This window comes from Sylvia atricapilla, chromosome 2, assembly GCF_009819655.1.
Source record: "Sylvia atricapilla isolate bSylAtr1 chromosome 2, bSylAtr1.pri, whole genome shotgun sequence".
Classification (NCBI taxonomy): domain Eukaryota; kingdom Metazoa; phylum Chordata; class Aves; order Passeriformes; family Sylviidae; genus Sylvia; species Sylvia atricapilla.
Window position 1 is genome coordinate 53,968,800 of NC_089141.1, and position 17,458 is coordinate 53,986,257.

The 17,458-nt window shown below is 40.5% G+C and overlaps 1 protein-coding gene across 1 annotated transcript; it reads right to left on the bottom strand.

The window, feature by feature from the left end:
- Positions 1–268: 268 nt before the first annotated feature.
- Positions 269–17,396, bottom strand: GPALPP1 (GPALPP motifs containing 1). The gene is made up of 8 exons (XM_066313314.1): positions 17,218–17,396; positions 11,632–11,776; positions 10,530–10,622; positions 6,276–6,384; positions 3,614–3,748; positions 3,218–3,382; positions 2,698–2,796; positions 269–600 (listed from the first exon to the last, which is right to left on the bottom strand). The coding sequence occupies exons 1-8, from the start codon at positions 17,300–17,302 to the stop codon at positions 382–384; spliced, it is 1,050 nt and encodes a 349-aa protein (XP_066169411.1). The 5' UTR covers positions 17,303–17,396; the 3' UTR covers positions 269–381.
- Positions 17,397–17,458: the final 62 nt, after the last annotated feature.

Genomic DNA, 17,458 nt, shown 5'->3' on the forward strand with positions numbered 1-17,458 from the left:
TTCCATGGCTTTCAGGTCAGGCTCAGAAAGAGTATCTTCAGCATGGCAGGACAAAAAGGAAAACTGCCAACTCCTTGCAAGATTAAATCCAGAACTCCTTAAAACCCCACCCATTTTAATTATTTTTACGCTAACAACAAAAAAATATGAGTTTCAACGTTTTAAAGTAGCAAATTTATTTTTTTTAATACCGGGACATTCCTCTACTAGTTTAGTTTTAGTACACATGATCCTCCCTAAGAGAGTATTTACAGACAAGGAAAAATAGTTAAACATCATGATATTTATTTTGCATACAAATATTTACAGAAAAATACTTACAAAAAATTAAGTATTCAAATTTTAATTGACTTCACTTCAAAAAAGCTTAATGCTTTCATCTTATAAAAACATGTTGCCTTTACTGTGCTCAAATTTACTATTCAGATCTCTGGATTTTCTTATAAGAGCTTTCTTTTGTGCTTCATCAAAGCGATTGACTTTGAGATCCTGCTCTCGGTCAAACGGCCTTCTTTCCTGAGGTTTGCTCTTTTCTTCAGATGCTTTGCTCTTCAGCTTTTTCTGGTGGATGTCCATGAGAGACTCTGACCTCTTTGACTCCTGGAAAAAACAAGGAGGAAGAGGAAGTAAAGTATCAAAGAATATCAACAATGACATACAGAAAATCCAAATGGAAAGACTGAAGTCATGAAGGCTAAAAATTCCAGAAAAAGAAGACAACTCAGTAACCGGATATAGAAGGGTATATTTAGCATACAAGGAGTAGAAAGTGTGAGCAATCTTGTCTAGGCTAAACTAGTAATAATCCACTGTTGTAGATAGCCATGATGTTGTTGAATCTCTGAAGACAATGCAGATAAATTATAAAAATAATGCAAAGGAAATACAAAAGTTGCTCTGACATTATTGGCAGAATGAAGACACCATTTTCAAAGAAATATCTCAAAGTACAGCCTAGTTTCCTATACACATCTCCGTAGCACCTGGATTTGGTCACTGCTAGAGGCAGGAACAAACTAGACATCCTTTTAATCTTTCATGCACTACAGTGGGTTTTAAAACGTGTTCTCCTAACTTTGGATCATCTGTTGAAAGCCCACAGGACAAAGTCATAGGTTTGAGCTGGAGCATGTGTTTTGCCAATTCAAGGTAAAATTTCTGCATTTAGCTGCATTTCTTAGAGAGTATGATCCAGCTCAAATACAACATAAAACTTCTGATTTCACACAGGAGCAGTATTAGCTCTCACAAGACCAGGAAAGCTCCTCATTTACTCAGATACAGTGCATCTGTGTATCTAAACCAATCTCTCATCAAAAAAGAACAAAAGTTGAGCAGCTCTGTTTTCCACTGATTTTCCTTCACTTCCTGTGCAAACACTTACTACATCACACATGCAAATAATAGCTTATGCATGAGTTAAGAAAAGGTTCTCATGGAAAATAAACAATACTTATTCATGATGTAACTGTCAGTGTTGACAAAATTGCACCAGAGAATGTATGTCCCATCAGCATCAAAAGAAGAAATTACTTTCAGAATGAAATCTGTTCTAGTGAAGTATCCTTGGTAAATGTCAGTAGAGAAAGAAATAGGAAAGAATAGAGGAAAAAGCTTTTAAAGAAAAATACCCACAACAACCACCTGAAAATCAGAAAAGAGCTGATTTAACGTAAAGAAAAAACAACAACAAAACAACCCAAGAAACATTATTCTTAAACTTTCAGACAACTCCACAAACCTTAGAAACAATAAAAGCCTGTGTATGTTCCATTCTAGCAAAGGCAGAGAGCAAACCCCATAGTTTACCATGAAAATTATTCTCCTATATTCAAAGCGACATAGAAACAGACACCAAAGAAGAACCTTAAGACAGAATGCTAATTGGTCTGGATTTGCAAGTGTCTAAGTCAGGAGAAACGTGTGATTTAATAAACTACAAATGAATTATCAGTAGTGCCAGATAAACACGTAAAATAAGCCAAAGATGTGATTCTCAAGTTAACTGTCCTCTCAAGAGACAAGACTACCTACCAAAAGAGTTCAGGCTACACATCAGGAAGAACTGGAAGTAGGAGCTGTAAGGCAGGCAGTGGTCCACATATTCTGATGGACAGGGCTGACAGACAGAAAAGTGCGAGGGAATTTGACATGGAGTTCAGATTTCTAGTAATCAACATTTGCCTGTGAACATTATCTGCACCCATAGAGGTTGAGAAAAACTACATGTAATGAAGTTACTGTAATGAATACTTAATGTGATTAATGACAGAGGGTAATTAATCGGTGACCTGCTTAGCCCATCAAGCCTCTTTTAGGTTAGTGCATATGTTGGCCGAAAAGTTAAATGTGCACTATTGTTTTATTCTTGGAATGTCAGAATTGGGTGAAGGAAGCTAATATTTGAATTATGATCCCAGCAACTATGTCCTGACATGAGGATGATTGAAAGAAAGCATCATCTAAAACTGAGGCAATAGACACAAATCCAAATTCTGCCACGTTGGAGAGGGCCCCACATCCTCTTGTTGATGTTAATGCCAAGTGGTCTAAGGACTTAAAACAGAAGTGGGTTTGGGCACTAAAAGGGAAAATTGTAGTGGCATCACCATGGAAACTAGCAGCACCAGAAATGAGAACCAGAAAAAGAATGAAGAACTAAACGAGATAGAGAAAGTATTTTGTGATTACACTTACATTGTATGAAGTCACCTGCTCAGTAAGCCTCTTGTCTCTCTCAGATATTACCATTTCTTCATTATCCTTACTGCTTGACTTTTTTGCCTCTTCTCTTTCCTGATGAGTAGAAGAAAATCACATGCTATAGTAATCAGAATGTCTGAAGTAAAAAGCAAGCAAATCTATATCTACTTTAATTAAATCTAGAGGGTAAAAGCCACGACAGAGGCCATCAGATATTTTCTGCTCAGCTTGATAGAAGAAGAAACTGGACATGCTAATTGGAAAATCAATGAACTGATACAGAATGTCTGACTACTGCAAAAAGGGAGTAGAAATAAATGCGTATCAATGATATTTAATATTGCTACTTCATTGTCTTTATCTTTAAGCCTGAATTAGTAAATTTTGATAACAAAGAAAAATCTGGCAAAGAAAATTTCACTGAACAACCCACAGTATCTTTACTTTGTTTTCACAGAACATCAGTAACACCTACTGCCTGCAAGTGCATATGAATGAATAAATAAATGCTCACCTTGGCTTTTCTCTCTCTGTCAGCTGGAGTATCTGTCCAAATAGATCTATCACCTGATTTGTCATCAGTTCGTCTCTTGAATGTTCTTGGGCCAAATCCAAAGCTTTTCAACTCAGGTGGAAGCTCTGTCATCCATGATTCCCTGGTAACTTGTTTGGGTTCATCCTTTGCAAAAGAAGAAGGGGTGGAGGGGAGAGTGAAAAAAGCATTATCAAAAATTACTGTCTAAATTTCTTGGCTTCCAGCAGAAATCATAGACTTTTTTTCTTCGTGTTAACACCTGCAAACACGTGGCATCCCAAGGAGAACTGCAACCAGGTTTGCATGGAAACAGGCAAAGACAAAGACAAATACACTCCAGCAACAAAATACTGGAAATTAAGAAATCCAACTTACACTGTCTGCTGAAGTAAGCTTTTCTTTCATTCTCTGAGCTCTGCGTTCAAACTCTTTAGCCACATCAGACTCCACTGGTCCTTTCGCAGGCATGGGGCCTATAAAACTGTCTTCGTCCTCGCTACTATCTGTCAGCTTCCAAAAACAAAACATTTCTTTCAAATATGTGTTAAGACCACCAAGAAACACTTTAGCTTTACAGAATTAGAATGACTTTGTCTAGAAGAGCATATAAACCTAATGCAAGGCATCTCCCAGACAACAAAAACCTGGATTAGAACTCAAGATTAGACCTGTTCTAGCACTTGAACAGAGATGCTTCGTCTCCACTTTGCCAAAAGCAGCATCTCTTTTCTGAGGCAAGACGGCTGGTAAAGGCAGTGGCAGCACACAAAGCCCTGCTGCTTTACATTGCTCTGCATGCAGCCATGCAGCCTCTGTGGCCGTGGGCAAATTTGGAACACACAAGCATACAACTTCCATATTTTGGGCTTTACCATCACTAGCAACGTTTGGATGCATTTCTCTAACAAGGATCACAATCCCACACTGCAAGAACTGTCTCGAGCTCAGATTCTGTAAGGATGCCTGAAAGACTGAAGTGCAAGGTAGGCACCAGTGGCACACACGGTACCACACCCCTGCGTGTACAGCATGTCCAACTAATCCCTTGGCTCTGTCATTCACTTCTTCAATCCCTCGTGGATCCCTTCAGGAATAATTTCTTCACTGCAAGGGTTATCAAGCATTGGAACAGGCTGCCAGCAGCTGGTGCAGTCACCATTCCTGGAAGTGTTTGGAAAATGACTGCGTTTGGCCCTTAGTACCAGGGTCTAGTTGACAAGGTGGTGATGGGTCCAAGGCTAGACTCAATGATCCTGCAAGTCTTTTCCAGCTTAATGTTTCCATGATTCTGATACCGCATTCTCAAAAATTTTTTGGAGAAGGGCTAAAAAAATAAGTTTGTTAGGGACTAGATGCCAACAAAAATCTTCCTAGTTGCCAGGGGTTGTACAGAAAGCTCACTGGTCCTCCCTCCAAGTAAAAACAGTACAGATGTGGATGGAAGCAGAACTAGACAGAAAATGGTCATGCCACAGTGCCCTGGGAGCAAAGCTAAGGTGCCCAGTATCTATTAAAGTGCAAAGATTTCACTACAGTCTGACTGTGCGTGATAAAGCAACAGGAGTAGGATGACAAGGCTGTGTAGCCAAGAAGCACAAAGCATTACTTGAGAACACACAAGGTGGTGAGTCATTAGATTCACTAAAGCAAAGTGAAGAGTCAGCATACCCCTAAAGATGTACCTGAATACAAAATAATGAAATAATTTTTTACAAAAGCCAACAAGAAATTACTCATATTCAAAAATAAGAAAGAGTATTATTAGGAAGATGTAATAAAAAGATAATTGTTTGGAAGAGAAAAGAGGTAAGTTCTGTAATATCTGCAAAAAAGCTGATGCTAGAAGATGTATTTATGAGAAGAGAGACATTTTTGTTTGCAAAATATAAAAGCAGACCAGGTTTGACATCTCTGCCTCAAGAGATTTGTCACTATGATAAATTGCTTAATCGTTATTTGGAGTTATAAGACTATGAGTATCTCAGAAATGTCAGATAATCTTTCTGCACGATGAATTACAACACCACTCATCGTAGGAGGCTGGAGAATTATATGCTTTGCAACTACTAACAAAAAAGGGAGGTTTCTGAGCAGCCTTTGTATCCTTCCTTCCTAGGGTGTCTAGCATCTCCCATAGTGTCTGGGAGTCCAATGTAAAAATATAAGTATTTTAAAAATAAACAAAATAACCATTAATTCTCCCAAAGAATTAATATTCAGTTTATCATAGCATGAGAGAGATTCACTTGCTTAAGCACTGGTTTCCAGCACCATTTTTGGTGTCTTAGGGTCACCTGCTTGGCTTAGGAGGTGCTGCTCAAGAAGGACACCACCTTCTCTAAAAGTGCTACTCCCTACCTGCCAGACCCTCCCACAGGCAATTAGGATCCCTCAGAATGGTACTGGAAGCCCACGTTTAGGGAGTTCAAGCTTCCCCATAGCTGTATTTTATTACACATCATGTTCCCGAATGTTCTTTAGTAGTACATGCATTATTTTGCAAGCAGGGATGGCAGACTACAGAACTTCCTAGCTAGTTTTTGCCTAACATGACCAGAAAAGTCAAAAAACACACACACCAAAAAAAGTGTGTCAGTGTCACTGTCCTGTACCTCACTCCCAGGTACAGGTATCATCCTGCAATTGCTAAGAACAATTCAGTGACACTGTAATGCCATTCTTGATTGTATTCTTTTGCATACACTTGGTTGTAGCCACCAGTAAGCATCTTCAAGGAGGTAAAGATGTGTTTTCTGCTTGCAGTTTAGGGTGCCAAGAATGGTTGTGTTCAGTGAGTGCACCATCTATTTAACAGGAAAAGCACCACAAACCAGACCAGTCTTTTTGGTTTCTTTGGGTTTTTTAAGGCTTATTTATGCTCCAGTATTTGACTCCAGAAAAAATATGCCAGACACTTTCTGGTCCAAAATTACACTGTCATTCTGAGAAGTATGTCTGGTAGTCTCTTTCAGGCTGCAACTTGTTTAACCATTTCAGATAGTTTTTACTAAAACAAAAGGCTTCTCTTTTCACAAACCTGGGAACCGGATTCTGATGAAACAGATGGTCCTATGAAACATCTGCTACTCCTGGTGTCCTCTGAAGGTTTCCTGAAGCCAGGTGGTAATGCAGGACCTATAATGGGCCTTGACAGTGGGAGAAAAAAAAGAAAAAAAACAATCATCTTGTTTTTTTTTAATTGAAGGGGAAAAATATAACTGAACAATATAACAATAAAACTCAAACAGTGATGTGAAGTAGGACTTTCCTTCCTCGCCATGACAAGTGTGCCCCTTTGCACACATACTGTAGAAATGAGTAGGAGTGTCTCCATTTTCCATGAAGACCTGTGCAGACAGTTTTGATGCAAAAAACCAGGAAAGTAGCAGCATGCAGTCAAGGAAATCCACTTTTTCCTCCTCTAGCTTCCTTCACCAGATTCAAGAGCAATGAAAGCTGGTAGAATAAATATACACTCCTTCTCAATCAACAAACCCCATTTTATTATTCTTGTCTTGCACCTCAGTTTCACTGTCCTTCGATAAGCGGAAACAGTGAACTGCTCTGATTTTATTTTACCTTGGAGTGGGAAAGAGAGAAGAACAGTTTTGTGACTCTGGCTAAGTTCACTGATCCGTTTTTAAGCAGCAGCTCTCTAAGCAATGCAACTCAGTTGTCTCCACAAACACAGAAAGGTGAGAATCTCTTTTCAGTGGCAAAAAGAATACTACAAACTGTGCTCAAAGAAACTGTGCTTGCTGTATTAGAAGTCTTTTGAATGCGGGTTCCTCTTAATAATCCAACAAAATATTCTTTAAAGCTAACAAAACCTAATTAAAAACCCCAACAGCTGTCACCTGAAGACATAACCAAGTGATAGCACCCTTCCAATTTAAGAGCAGACTTCATTTAGTACGACCTTCACTTGTGAGCTTGAGGTTATCAAAAGTAACAACACCTGAATTAAATTTGCTAATTATGGCCTTTACTCAATCCCACATAATCTAATCAAGTACAGCCCTGCTGTAGTGATATTATTGTCAGGCTTTAAAGAGGGGAAATACAAGACACAAATTCTCACTGAAGAGCCAGCCACAGATATACAGATATGAACAATAAATATATGACCTTAGACCAGGACAAGGACACTGGTGAGATTTTAAAGCCAGCCAAGAAGTCTGGGTTAATTTTGAAGTTCCACCCCCACCTAGCTGTTGCAGTTTTATCTTCCTTCCTTCCTATTTTCTTGTTAAGACCATGTTTTAAATTCCTAATGTAATTTAAAGAACTTAAACTTACACAGATACAGCAAAAAAATCTTTTGTTTTAGTATACATTTATTCTGCATGGAGAGACAGATTAACCAAACTATAAAAAAAGCTCTCTACTAAAATATATATGAACATCTCTGTTATGGGCTGTATCTGTGCAACCTGTAAAAAAGAACCAGTCTCAAATGCCCTGTTTGATTCTGTCACAGCTCAAAGACTCTTCAGGGAATAGAAAAGTACTTCTCATATTCATCTTTCCCATGCTTTCCACTTATGCTTTTTTTTCTCCCCCACATTAACACCTCTTTGGTCTTTCCTCAGCAGTACACAAGTGACATGATCCTTAACAATTTCCTGAATGTCCAAAGGGTCTCTTAATAGGTGAAGTGAATCTAAATACTAGTAATACTTTAACTCTGATAATATATTGATTCTAATAACATATTAACTACTAATAAAAACCTGGTAAACACATTTTACTGCTGTAGGCAACTTCAGTACCCTATACGTGTTCAAAAATACCCCCAAACTCATGGACTAAGCTTTCATTTAAGGACTATTGCATTTCACATATGGCAAAGAACATTCTCCTGTTGTTGAACTTGGAAGTCCTTGCTAATGCATATTTCAAGTTGGGTGTTTCAGCATTCTTCTGATGTATAACATAAAATTTTTTAAGATCACCCTTGCTCTTTACCTTGATGTGTGAACACTTCAGAAACATTTATGAGTGCTGCACTTCTGTCTAATATTGATAAACAGTAATATAATCTTCAAAATTGAAGGAAATCTTTTCACACATATATTTTATGCTGGAATGATTCAAACCATTTTCAACAAGCTGTAGATTGCCACACGAGCTGCCCCTAATCATGAACATGTTGCTTTGACAAGTCTGGAAAAGATGTAAGAGAACAAAAGCTTTATAAAAGAATGAGTGTGTCACACAGAACTGATAAACAGCCTGTCCATACACTGAAACAAACGACCTGCATTTGTTTCAATTATTCATGGCTCAGTTGGCAGCTGGCAATCTGCTCAAGGCTTAAGGGCAATGCAGCAGGCAGACAGCAGCACCCTGTCTGTGCCCTGCACAGCTTACACGCCTCCCAGACTCCCAGGTGTGCGGGCGTGGAAGACAGACAAGGCTCTTCCCACACATCACACCGTTCCCACCTATTCAGGGAATCAGGCTGGGTGCAAAACAGCTCTCCTCAGTCTGCTTTCTCAGTGGGTGCTAGGAGCAATTGTATGGTGAGGTAGGAAAAAACAATAGAGCGAGTGCCAAGTGCCTTCTACTGCTTTAATCTATCACAGACACAGAGCAGACTCTTGCCTCAATGTCATAGAACCACAGAATATTCTGAGTTAGAAAGGACCCACAAGAATCAAGTCCAACTCTTGAGTGAATGGCCCCTTCCTCTTCCATTTTACCACAAGTATTCATGTCAAAAATCAAGAAGGCTACCTCTGCTGATATTAGAAGGCACAAGCATTTATATTTTTTTAACAGAGAATATATTATTTTTAATGACCTGCTAAATTTTATAATTAAAATAATACTTTATGCATACAGAACACAAGAAAAAGAAAAAAAAATTGTTTGCGGGACCATCAAAGCACCAAATGATGCCACTGAGCATGATACCCACAACTGCGAAAGAGTTTTTTATTACAGAAAAGTGTAACCAAATGTACACAAGAAAGATAGTTCCAAATAACCTTAGTTACATAAATTATTTCTTAGTTATATATTTTATGCTGCCAAGCACCATAAAAAATTATGCAAACAAAACAAACAAAAATTAACTTTAAAATTTCTTTCGAGGTGGTACATTATACACACAGCTCAATAGTAGATTGAGTCACTTTCCTGGAACTGAAAACTAACACCTGACAGGCAAATATTTTATCTACCAACTCTCTATTGCTCTGGAGAAGATAAAAGTGATCAAGGGACTCTTATATGTTGCAGAAATATTTGGAATAAGGTGAGCAATTCCAGACTGGGCCCTTGGCCTGCAGAGCCTGTGAGCCTTTGTGGCGCAGCAAAAAATTCACCTCTCTCCCTTAAGGTGTTCCAGGTTCTAACAAGTGTTCATATGTAGTTTTATAGTGTTAATACAGAGGCCTCCTTAAGGCAGAAAATGTGTACATTTTTTAAGTGCCTTGTAATGTCAATAAAGTTGCAAGAGAATAAATAGGAAGAGACAAACAATAAACGCCAGTGCGGCATGAAACATGGTCTCGGTGTGAATGTCGTAGCTCGGCCCGACCTCTCAAAAAGGGACCCCAACTTTACTTATACTTCTCATCAGGAAGTATCCCCTTGGAAACAGCAATTTTCCTATGGTCTATAATTTCAAACTATAGAAAGAAGTGCACAAATTGTTATGAAGATTAAAAGGTTGTGAGACTCAACAGGCTGTTGAGTTCTGTATAGAAAATCCATACAATATTCTGGGGGGAAAGTATTTTATTACTGTAAGCAATCAAATGGAAAGCTTCCTGAGAGAGACTATAATAATGCTTATTTCTGTAGACCTGACAGTCTCTTTTCTAGAAACCTACAGCGTTCAGAGTAGTTTTGTACCTGAAGACATACAAACAATAATCCTTGATGCATTAGCAAAGGACATGGTATTGCACCTCACGCAAAGAGACTGCCCCAGTCCCTCACAGACCAGAATGAACTACAGAACTATGGGTCCCTGTGTAATTTATTTTTTCTCCGCTGATCCAAGACCTATCAAAAGAAATGGAGGAAATTTTACATCCAAAATACATCTCAGAAAATTTACATTAGTTCTTTTATTCTCCTTCCAACCTGGTCTAGGAGGGCAATGTGCTGTTTCAATGGAATGATGTTCTTTTTCTCAGAACATGGAGGAAGCATTACCTCGAATCATCTGAATCTCAAGTGCACAACTGAAATGTTCTGTAATAGTGATACAAAATATTTAATCTAAAATAATTGTGTTTTAAGGAAAACAATCTGAATATAACTCCATTTTAATTACCTCTCTGGAGAATCATCCTGTTTTTTAAATCCAGGAGGAAGAGCTGGCCCAAAAAAGCCATCATCATCGTCTTCATGAATTCTTTTTGGCTTTCTGCAAATACAGATTTCACTTAATTATTACCTTGACATGCACAGCAATTATCTACATTTTAAAAAGGAAAAAAAAACCCACATAAAATTATTTCATAGGGTCTTCTGTACTAAATATCCTGCTGTTACCAAGGAAACAGTGCAAAAGGATCCAAAATTATTTGAAGCAATTAAAATTGGGGAGTATAAGATTCACTTCAAAAACGCTCTGACATTTAAAAAAAGAAAAAAACATAAAGAACAACATTAGAATGCTTTTGGTGTAGAAAGAAGTTTAGTGTAATGTTGAAATACCATTTTCTAGTCACAAAATAATTTAAAATTCAGTACACTTGTTTCTCCATTTTTATACGCTGTCTGCATTTTGAGTAGTATTTTTCCTGTTCAATTCTAATTAGCTGGAAAACTATTGACTAAGAAAACAAGAAAAAAATTGAATGATAATTACTCTAGCACTCATTAGGATGGCATAATGGCCTTCAAGTCTCTTATACAAGGCTCAGAGCAAACACACACAAATTCTTAACACAGCAATTGTGAGTAATCAACCCAACAAATGATAGTATCTGTTACTTGCTAAACAATTCAGTGTTTTTCATTAGAGGTAACTTGATTGAATGCATAAATTCATGTCCATAAACAGGTATTACAGCCTCTCAAAGAGAGCTAGTATACCAAAACCAGGGCAAAACTCAAGTACCAAATACTTATGTAAATGGTAAGCGGTGTCTGTCCTTAGCATAAATATGCAAATTTGCAGAACTAAAATAAAACATATAAGTGCAGAAATCTGATTGCCCCAAATAACTTAATTCCACCACGGGGTGTCAAACAGTTCAGCTGAAAGAACATTTTTGGCCATGAAGAACACGCAGAACATATAATCCAAAGTTTTACACAGGTACTGAGTTTACCTTTTTTTATTCAACATTGTCCCTTTTTCATAAGTTAGACACATTACATTTGCAGTACTATTTGTAAATATACAAATAACACGAAATCATACTCACTTGGGTGCTGGATCTCCTTCTGTCTCCTCTTCAGAATCTCTGTTTGCGTCTCTGTGTAGAGGAAGAGATTCTGAGTCGTCATCGCTGTCAGGAGTTTCTGAGCCACAGCTGCTTTTGTAGTCTGGAGGCAGTGCTGGTCCTGCAACTGAACATCCAGAGTTATTTGGGGATCATAAAATCACAGAATGGTTTGGATTCAAAGGGGCCTTAAAGATTATCTAGTTCCAATCTCCCTGCCATGGGCAGGGAACCTTCTACTAGAAACTTCTATTAAACTTACTAGGTTTAATAAGGACACCTACTAAATGTTTCAAATGAGTATGATCTATGACAGCATTTCTAAAACACATATTTACTTGGAATTAAGTTTATTCAATCACTGCTCTCTCTAGCATTTAGAGAAGGCATCTAAACAAGCTTCTAGATGTTACTTCTTTCAGCAGCATATTTCCATCAACAACCTATCCTGAACTGTTCCAACTTAGGAGAGTTTCTGCAGACCTGAAGGACACCACAAATCCATTACTACATGAGCATCTTCTGGAGCAGGACTAGAAAGCCCTTTTTTAATATAACAACTAATGTACAATGGGTGTGGCATAAACCAGTATATTTTAAGGAAACTATCACCTTTAATAAAGCATTTGAAGCTTACTGGTGAGGAAACCCATCATCTAGACACAGTGTAGGAGACCATTAATTCCTTAGATGGGAGCATTTGTGATCATAAAGTATTAAACTAATTGTCAGCCTGCTTTAGGAATGGTTTAATGATTGAAGTTATTTCCAGTTCAGCTAAATGTGAACAGCAGGGACAGATTTAAGCACTCTGCTGAAAAAGGGATGATTTAAGCATTCAGAGAATGAATTCAAAGAATTGTTGCTGTCAGAAGGCCAGGGTATTGGATAGAGCTCTCATGCTCCACTCAAACCTTCACCCTCTGGGGTAATATCTCAGCAAAATTAACATTCAGACATTAACACTGCTAAGAGGCCTGAGATGCTTCTGGCACTGTGCCCACCAGCAGACACTGATCTTTCTAGATTTATTTGGCTATCCTACCATGTGCAGTGGGTCCAAAAGCAGCTCAGCCATTGATCCTAACAGCAAATGCTCCCCAAACACAGATACCCTCACAGGCTCGATCAACAAGGAGTCAGCTGGAGCAAGCAAAAATCAGCAATGGTCCCAAGGCAAGAAGCCTTCCCAATCCACGGCAAGGCACCCATTTACACAAACACAGTACAATCAGCCCATGTTCCCTTGTAATGGAGATTTGATTCTGCTGATGATTTAGCATCTGAGACACAGACACCGTTCCTCCTCTTAATATCTCAAGCACTGAGTACAAGACTTGCAGGACAGAGAGGTGTTTTAGTGAGGAAAAGACATTGTTCCCTTTATGAATAGTCAAGGGTCAGATGAAGAGATAAAGGGTACCAGGAAATTAGATCTCCAGTTGAAGAACTACAACTTTTTGATAGTACAATACAACCTGATGCATATTATGGTTCCACTGTTAGCTGACAAAGGCTAGGCAGAAATCATGTCCTTCAAGTGAGCTTCACAAAGCATTTAATCATCTTTAGCACAAAACATAAGGACAGTCCACTAGTTACAAAAATCCAGGCAGATCTGCCACTTCTTTTTTTCCTGTTTGAATGGAAAAGTCATTAACTGGGACATACAAATTTCAGCACTAGGAAGGAAAAAAAACCAACCAACAAACCACTTCGCTTGACCCAAAAAACCCTAAACACAACTCCCTAGCCTATAAAGGTAAAATAAGTTCAAGATGAAAGGAAACAGATGAATGATAAGTAGGAACAAAAACTGCTATCAAGTCTCGTCTTTCAGTACAAAAAGCACCACTTGAATAAAAGCACTTAAAACCCAGATAAAACCTGCACAAACTGCTTTCTCCAGCCACCTGGTACCCTGACATTATGCAGACTTCACCTGCTCTAAATGCAAAAGAAAAGACTTGGAATGGAAGGAACAAACTCAGATACAATTTGATGAGTCTAATAAAAGAGAGGAAGAGAGAAATTAGGAGCAGTTTTGTGAGCTGCACAGAACTAGTTTTTACTAGTAAACTATTTAAGGAAGGTGACTGGTCCCATTGGCATGTTGTTCAGCACCAGGTGTAACCCACATACTTCGATCCCAATTCCTCTCCTTATGTTGGCAAAACTGTTTGCATGGGCTATGCAATAAGCTGGATCAGGGAAAGTGCATAAAAGAATCACTGCAAACCACAGCCCTCCCCTGAAAGAACTGTTTGTTCATGGAACTGCAGCCTAAGCAGGACAACCAGAAATTAAATAGAGACCGAGACTGACTAATGAAGGGAAAATGGCATTTAAAGCCTGAGGAAGAAAAAGTTATTGGACATGGTGAAAAGAAATGGAGGGGAAAGAGACTTGGGATTAAAAATTAATACCATCATGGTACTGACTGAGACTAACAATCAGGATTGTTTGGGGAGCCACAAGAAAGAGCAGAAAGGTAGGAATTGAAATTGCTAAGTGCAAATTCTGTGAGCAAAGAAAGACAAGGGTGAGGAGGGAGGCCAAGATCTAATTGGAAGTCTGTGAAATTCCCCCAAAGCCATGGAAAAGTGGAAAAATACAGATGAAAGGAGGAAAAGCAGAGAACTCAAAGAGTCAGGAAACTAAACCTAACGAGGTGAGGGGGATAAAAGGATGTAGCAATGGCTGAGCAACAGGAAAGTGACAAAGTAACCAGAGCTCGGAGCAATTCGGAGCAGGACAATGGGATAAAAAAGTATGAGAAGAAAACTTTGGGGATAGTGAGGAGAGAAACAGGACCAAGTGAGACTGAAATGAATGTTTCACAGCTACTACAAGTGACCATCCTACTCATGAGCTGGCTCTGGTGACTATCTGCCTGAAAATGAAGTCAATTCCATTCAGAAACTAAAAGCTATTCAGAAATTAAAAGCTACGTTTTGTTTTGCTAGGGTTATTTCTGTTGTATTTGGAGATTGGTTAGAATCTACCACTATCTACTGGGAAGCTCTGAAGGAAAGACAAGGCCTTTCAGCTCCAGCATAGTGGTAGATCAACCCAGACACATCAACACACCTGTATTTTAACAAATGTGGCCTCAATGCTGACACAGACAAAACTCCCTTCTGCATCTCTGGTTATTTTTAGCCATTCCCTAGCACTTCTCTCCTGCTGGTACAAGGACAGCCCAGAGGCAGGGACAAACGGGCCAAAGGAAGTATGATTCTTCCAGCAGGAACACAGTCCATCCAGCTTCAAAGCACTGTCACAAAATGAAGAATCAGGAAATGAGTGCATCCCACAGGATGCAGGTAAAGAAGGTAAAGGATTTAGCAGGGAACTTTGGGTATGTCCAGCTACCATCTGCTTCCATCCTGTTCCTGATTAAGGGTCACAGAAGTATCATTATCATCACTTTTCTGACACCAGAGGTAGTCCACGGGCAATGTGGTTTGTCCCATGGTAAGAACACCAGTGGTTATTGCAGGAGAAAATGTCTGGATGCTAGTATCCAGAGGGGTGGTGGGGCTCAAGGGGGCTGAGATATTTGCTACTGACTGTGGTGCACATCAGCCTGCACAAGGGTATAAAACACTGATGGAAACTGGGCCAACTAGTCTGCAGACAGCTCCCAGGTGGATTGCCCCCAGAAGAAATGTAGTAGCAATAAATCTAATCATACATAATCACTCTCCTGTTTCTTGTGTCTGTCTGAGAGCCTTCTCTTGTGCCTGAGAGTCTTCTCTGCCACAGGCTGCTCGAAGTCCTACTTTGTTGCTGTTGGGAGACAGAAACTATGAAAGTAGACTAAAAAACAAGTGCTCTTCAAGAAAAGAAAAGAGCAGCTCAAATACCAGTGAGACTGCTACAATAGGAAAAATATTGGAAAAGTTGTTTAGCTTTAAAAGGTGAAGCATCTCTTAAAATAGTTAGAAAACACAAGGGAAACTGTTACTGAACAAATTCTAGGCCCATTTGACTCAAGACCCAGCAAGTGTTGCAGCACAGAAGGTGCTGGTGGCAGCCCCACCATGTGATTTTTGTCACTCCAGGTGCAGGGCTCCAGATGGAGCTGTAGTTCTGTACAGCAAAGTGTGTTATGCCAAAGTACTTGCTCTCCTTTCTTCCTCTGCACTGCAGCAGTCTGCCTCATGTGGTGAGCAGGGACACTTAGCTGCTGTAAGTCAAAGTCAGGAAAAGTTTGTCAAAATGATAAAAACAAACAACCTGCCAGTAGCTGGAGTTTGGAGTTTTTGTTTGTTTATTTTCAAAGGCAAATAATTTCCTTCATCCACTTCACACAGAAATTTCCAAGCAAATTTTGGGTCAGCTGCCAGTGCAACTGTAACACCACAGAACTGATTTATGCTGGGACAAAGAGGGGACAAACTCAGCTGAGTAACCCAGACTAGACCCTGCTGAAACACCCGACGTCTCAAACCCATAGCCTAAGGATGAGTTTAACTCGCTTTGTTCATACATGATACAGACACGTGCAGCATGCATCAGTGTGTTGATGGAAAGTGAATAAGCCACTAACATAGATATGGCCAGGAAAGGCAGCACCAGCTCCTGTAGTCAGGGCTTCCACACAAAGCTCAGATCCAGAACCAGAGCTTGATGTTGCCATGGTGTCAGCTAAAGCAGCAGCTTTACGCCTCTTGCTATTGCTCCCTCTTCTGGATTAAACAAATAGACAGCAGACAAGCATAACAAACCTTTCTCACCAGAGCTGCTCTCTTTGGAGTAACCGAATGGTCAGTGACACATTGCTAGAAACTGAATATATGTACTAGTGCCTTGAACCTCGATTAAAGGCAAGGAGTGCAAACACTCCAAGTGCTGCTTCCAGAGACATTACTGATAGAAAACATGCAAGAATGTTAGCGAGGGAACTGAGCTTCACTGCAGAAGAGCCGGCCTGGCAGTCAGATGGTCTCGGTGGGATCGAGATAACGAGAGACCCTGGCAGGCGAGGCACCACAGCCCCTCTGGCCGGCTCCACATCCTGAGCTACACTGCCTGGGAAAACACAGCTGATGAAGTGGTTTGGCTTGGCACAGGCCCAGCCTCCTCCTTTTCTACTCACTAAATTCACACCTGGAACTGCTGAAGAGCACAGGCTTCAAAGCGCACGCGAGACTCGAGAGGGACAAAAGTGACTCAAAGCGCTATTTTTCTAAAACGAGTTTTAGAGCGTTTCATATCTGTAGCATTCCATCGCATATGGAGCTTTTTTGTCATTTGTTTGGTTTTTTTTTTTTTCCCGTGGAAAAGCCCCTGTAATGCCCCTCCCGGGAGGTTTAGCTCCATGCCGGTGCCGCGCTGGCGGTGTACACCCCGCGCTGGGCTGCGGGGCCCCGCTCTCCCAGCACGGAGCACCCCGCGCTGTGGAACACGGGCTGCAGAGCCGCTCTGTCCCACTCACATGGCATCCAGGCTATAACACACCGCCTGCAGGCCCCGCTCTCCCACCCACGGAGCTTCCCGCGCTGTGGCAGAAGGGCCGCAGAGCCCGGCTATCCCACGGCCGGGCCGTCCCCGGGCTCTCACCCTGGCTGAAGTCCTCGCCCGGCTCGGCCTCGGCGCGGCGCGGGAAGCCGGGCGGCAGCGCGGGCCCGATGAGCTGCCGGGCCATGGCGAAGCCGGCTCCGGGGGCAGCCCGGCCGCTCTCCCCGGCCCGCTCCGCTTCCCTGCTCCCGCCCCTGCGGCGCTCCCGGATGACGCCACGCCCGCCGGCAAGGAGGCCGGGAAGGAGGCCGGCCGGGAGGGAGGGCTCGCCCCGCTCGGCCCG

Coding starts and splice junctions, on each gene's coding strand:
- GPALPP1 (XM_066313314.1), bottom strand. CDS start 17,302: ATGGCCCGGCAGCTCATCGGGCCCGCGCTGCCGCCCGGCTTCCCGCGC. Junction 3,383..3,613: donor AGCTTACTTCAGCAGACAGT/GTAAGTTGGATT, acceptor TCTTTTGCAAAG/GATGAACCCAAACAAGTTAC. Junction 2,797..3,217: donor ACAGAGAGAGAAAAGCCAAG/GTGAGCATTTAT, acceptor TCTACTCATCAG/GAAAGAGAAGAGGCAAAAAA.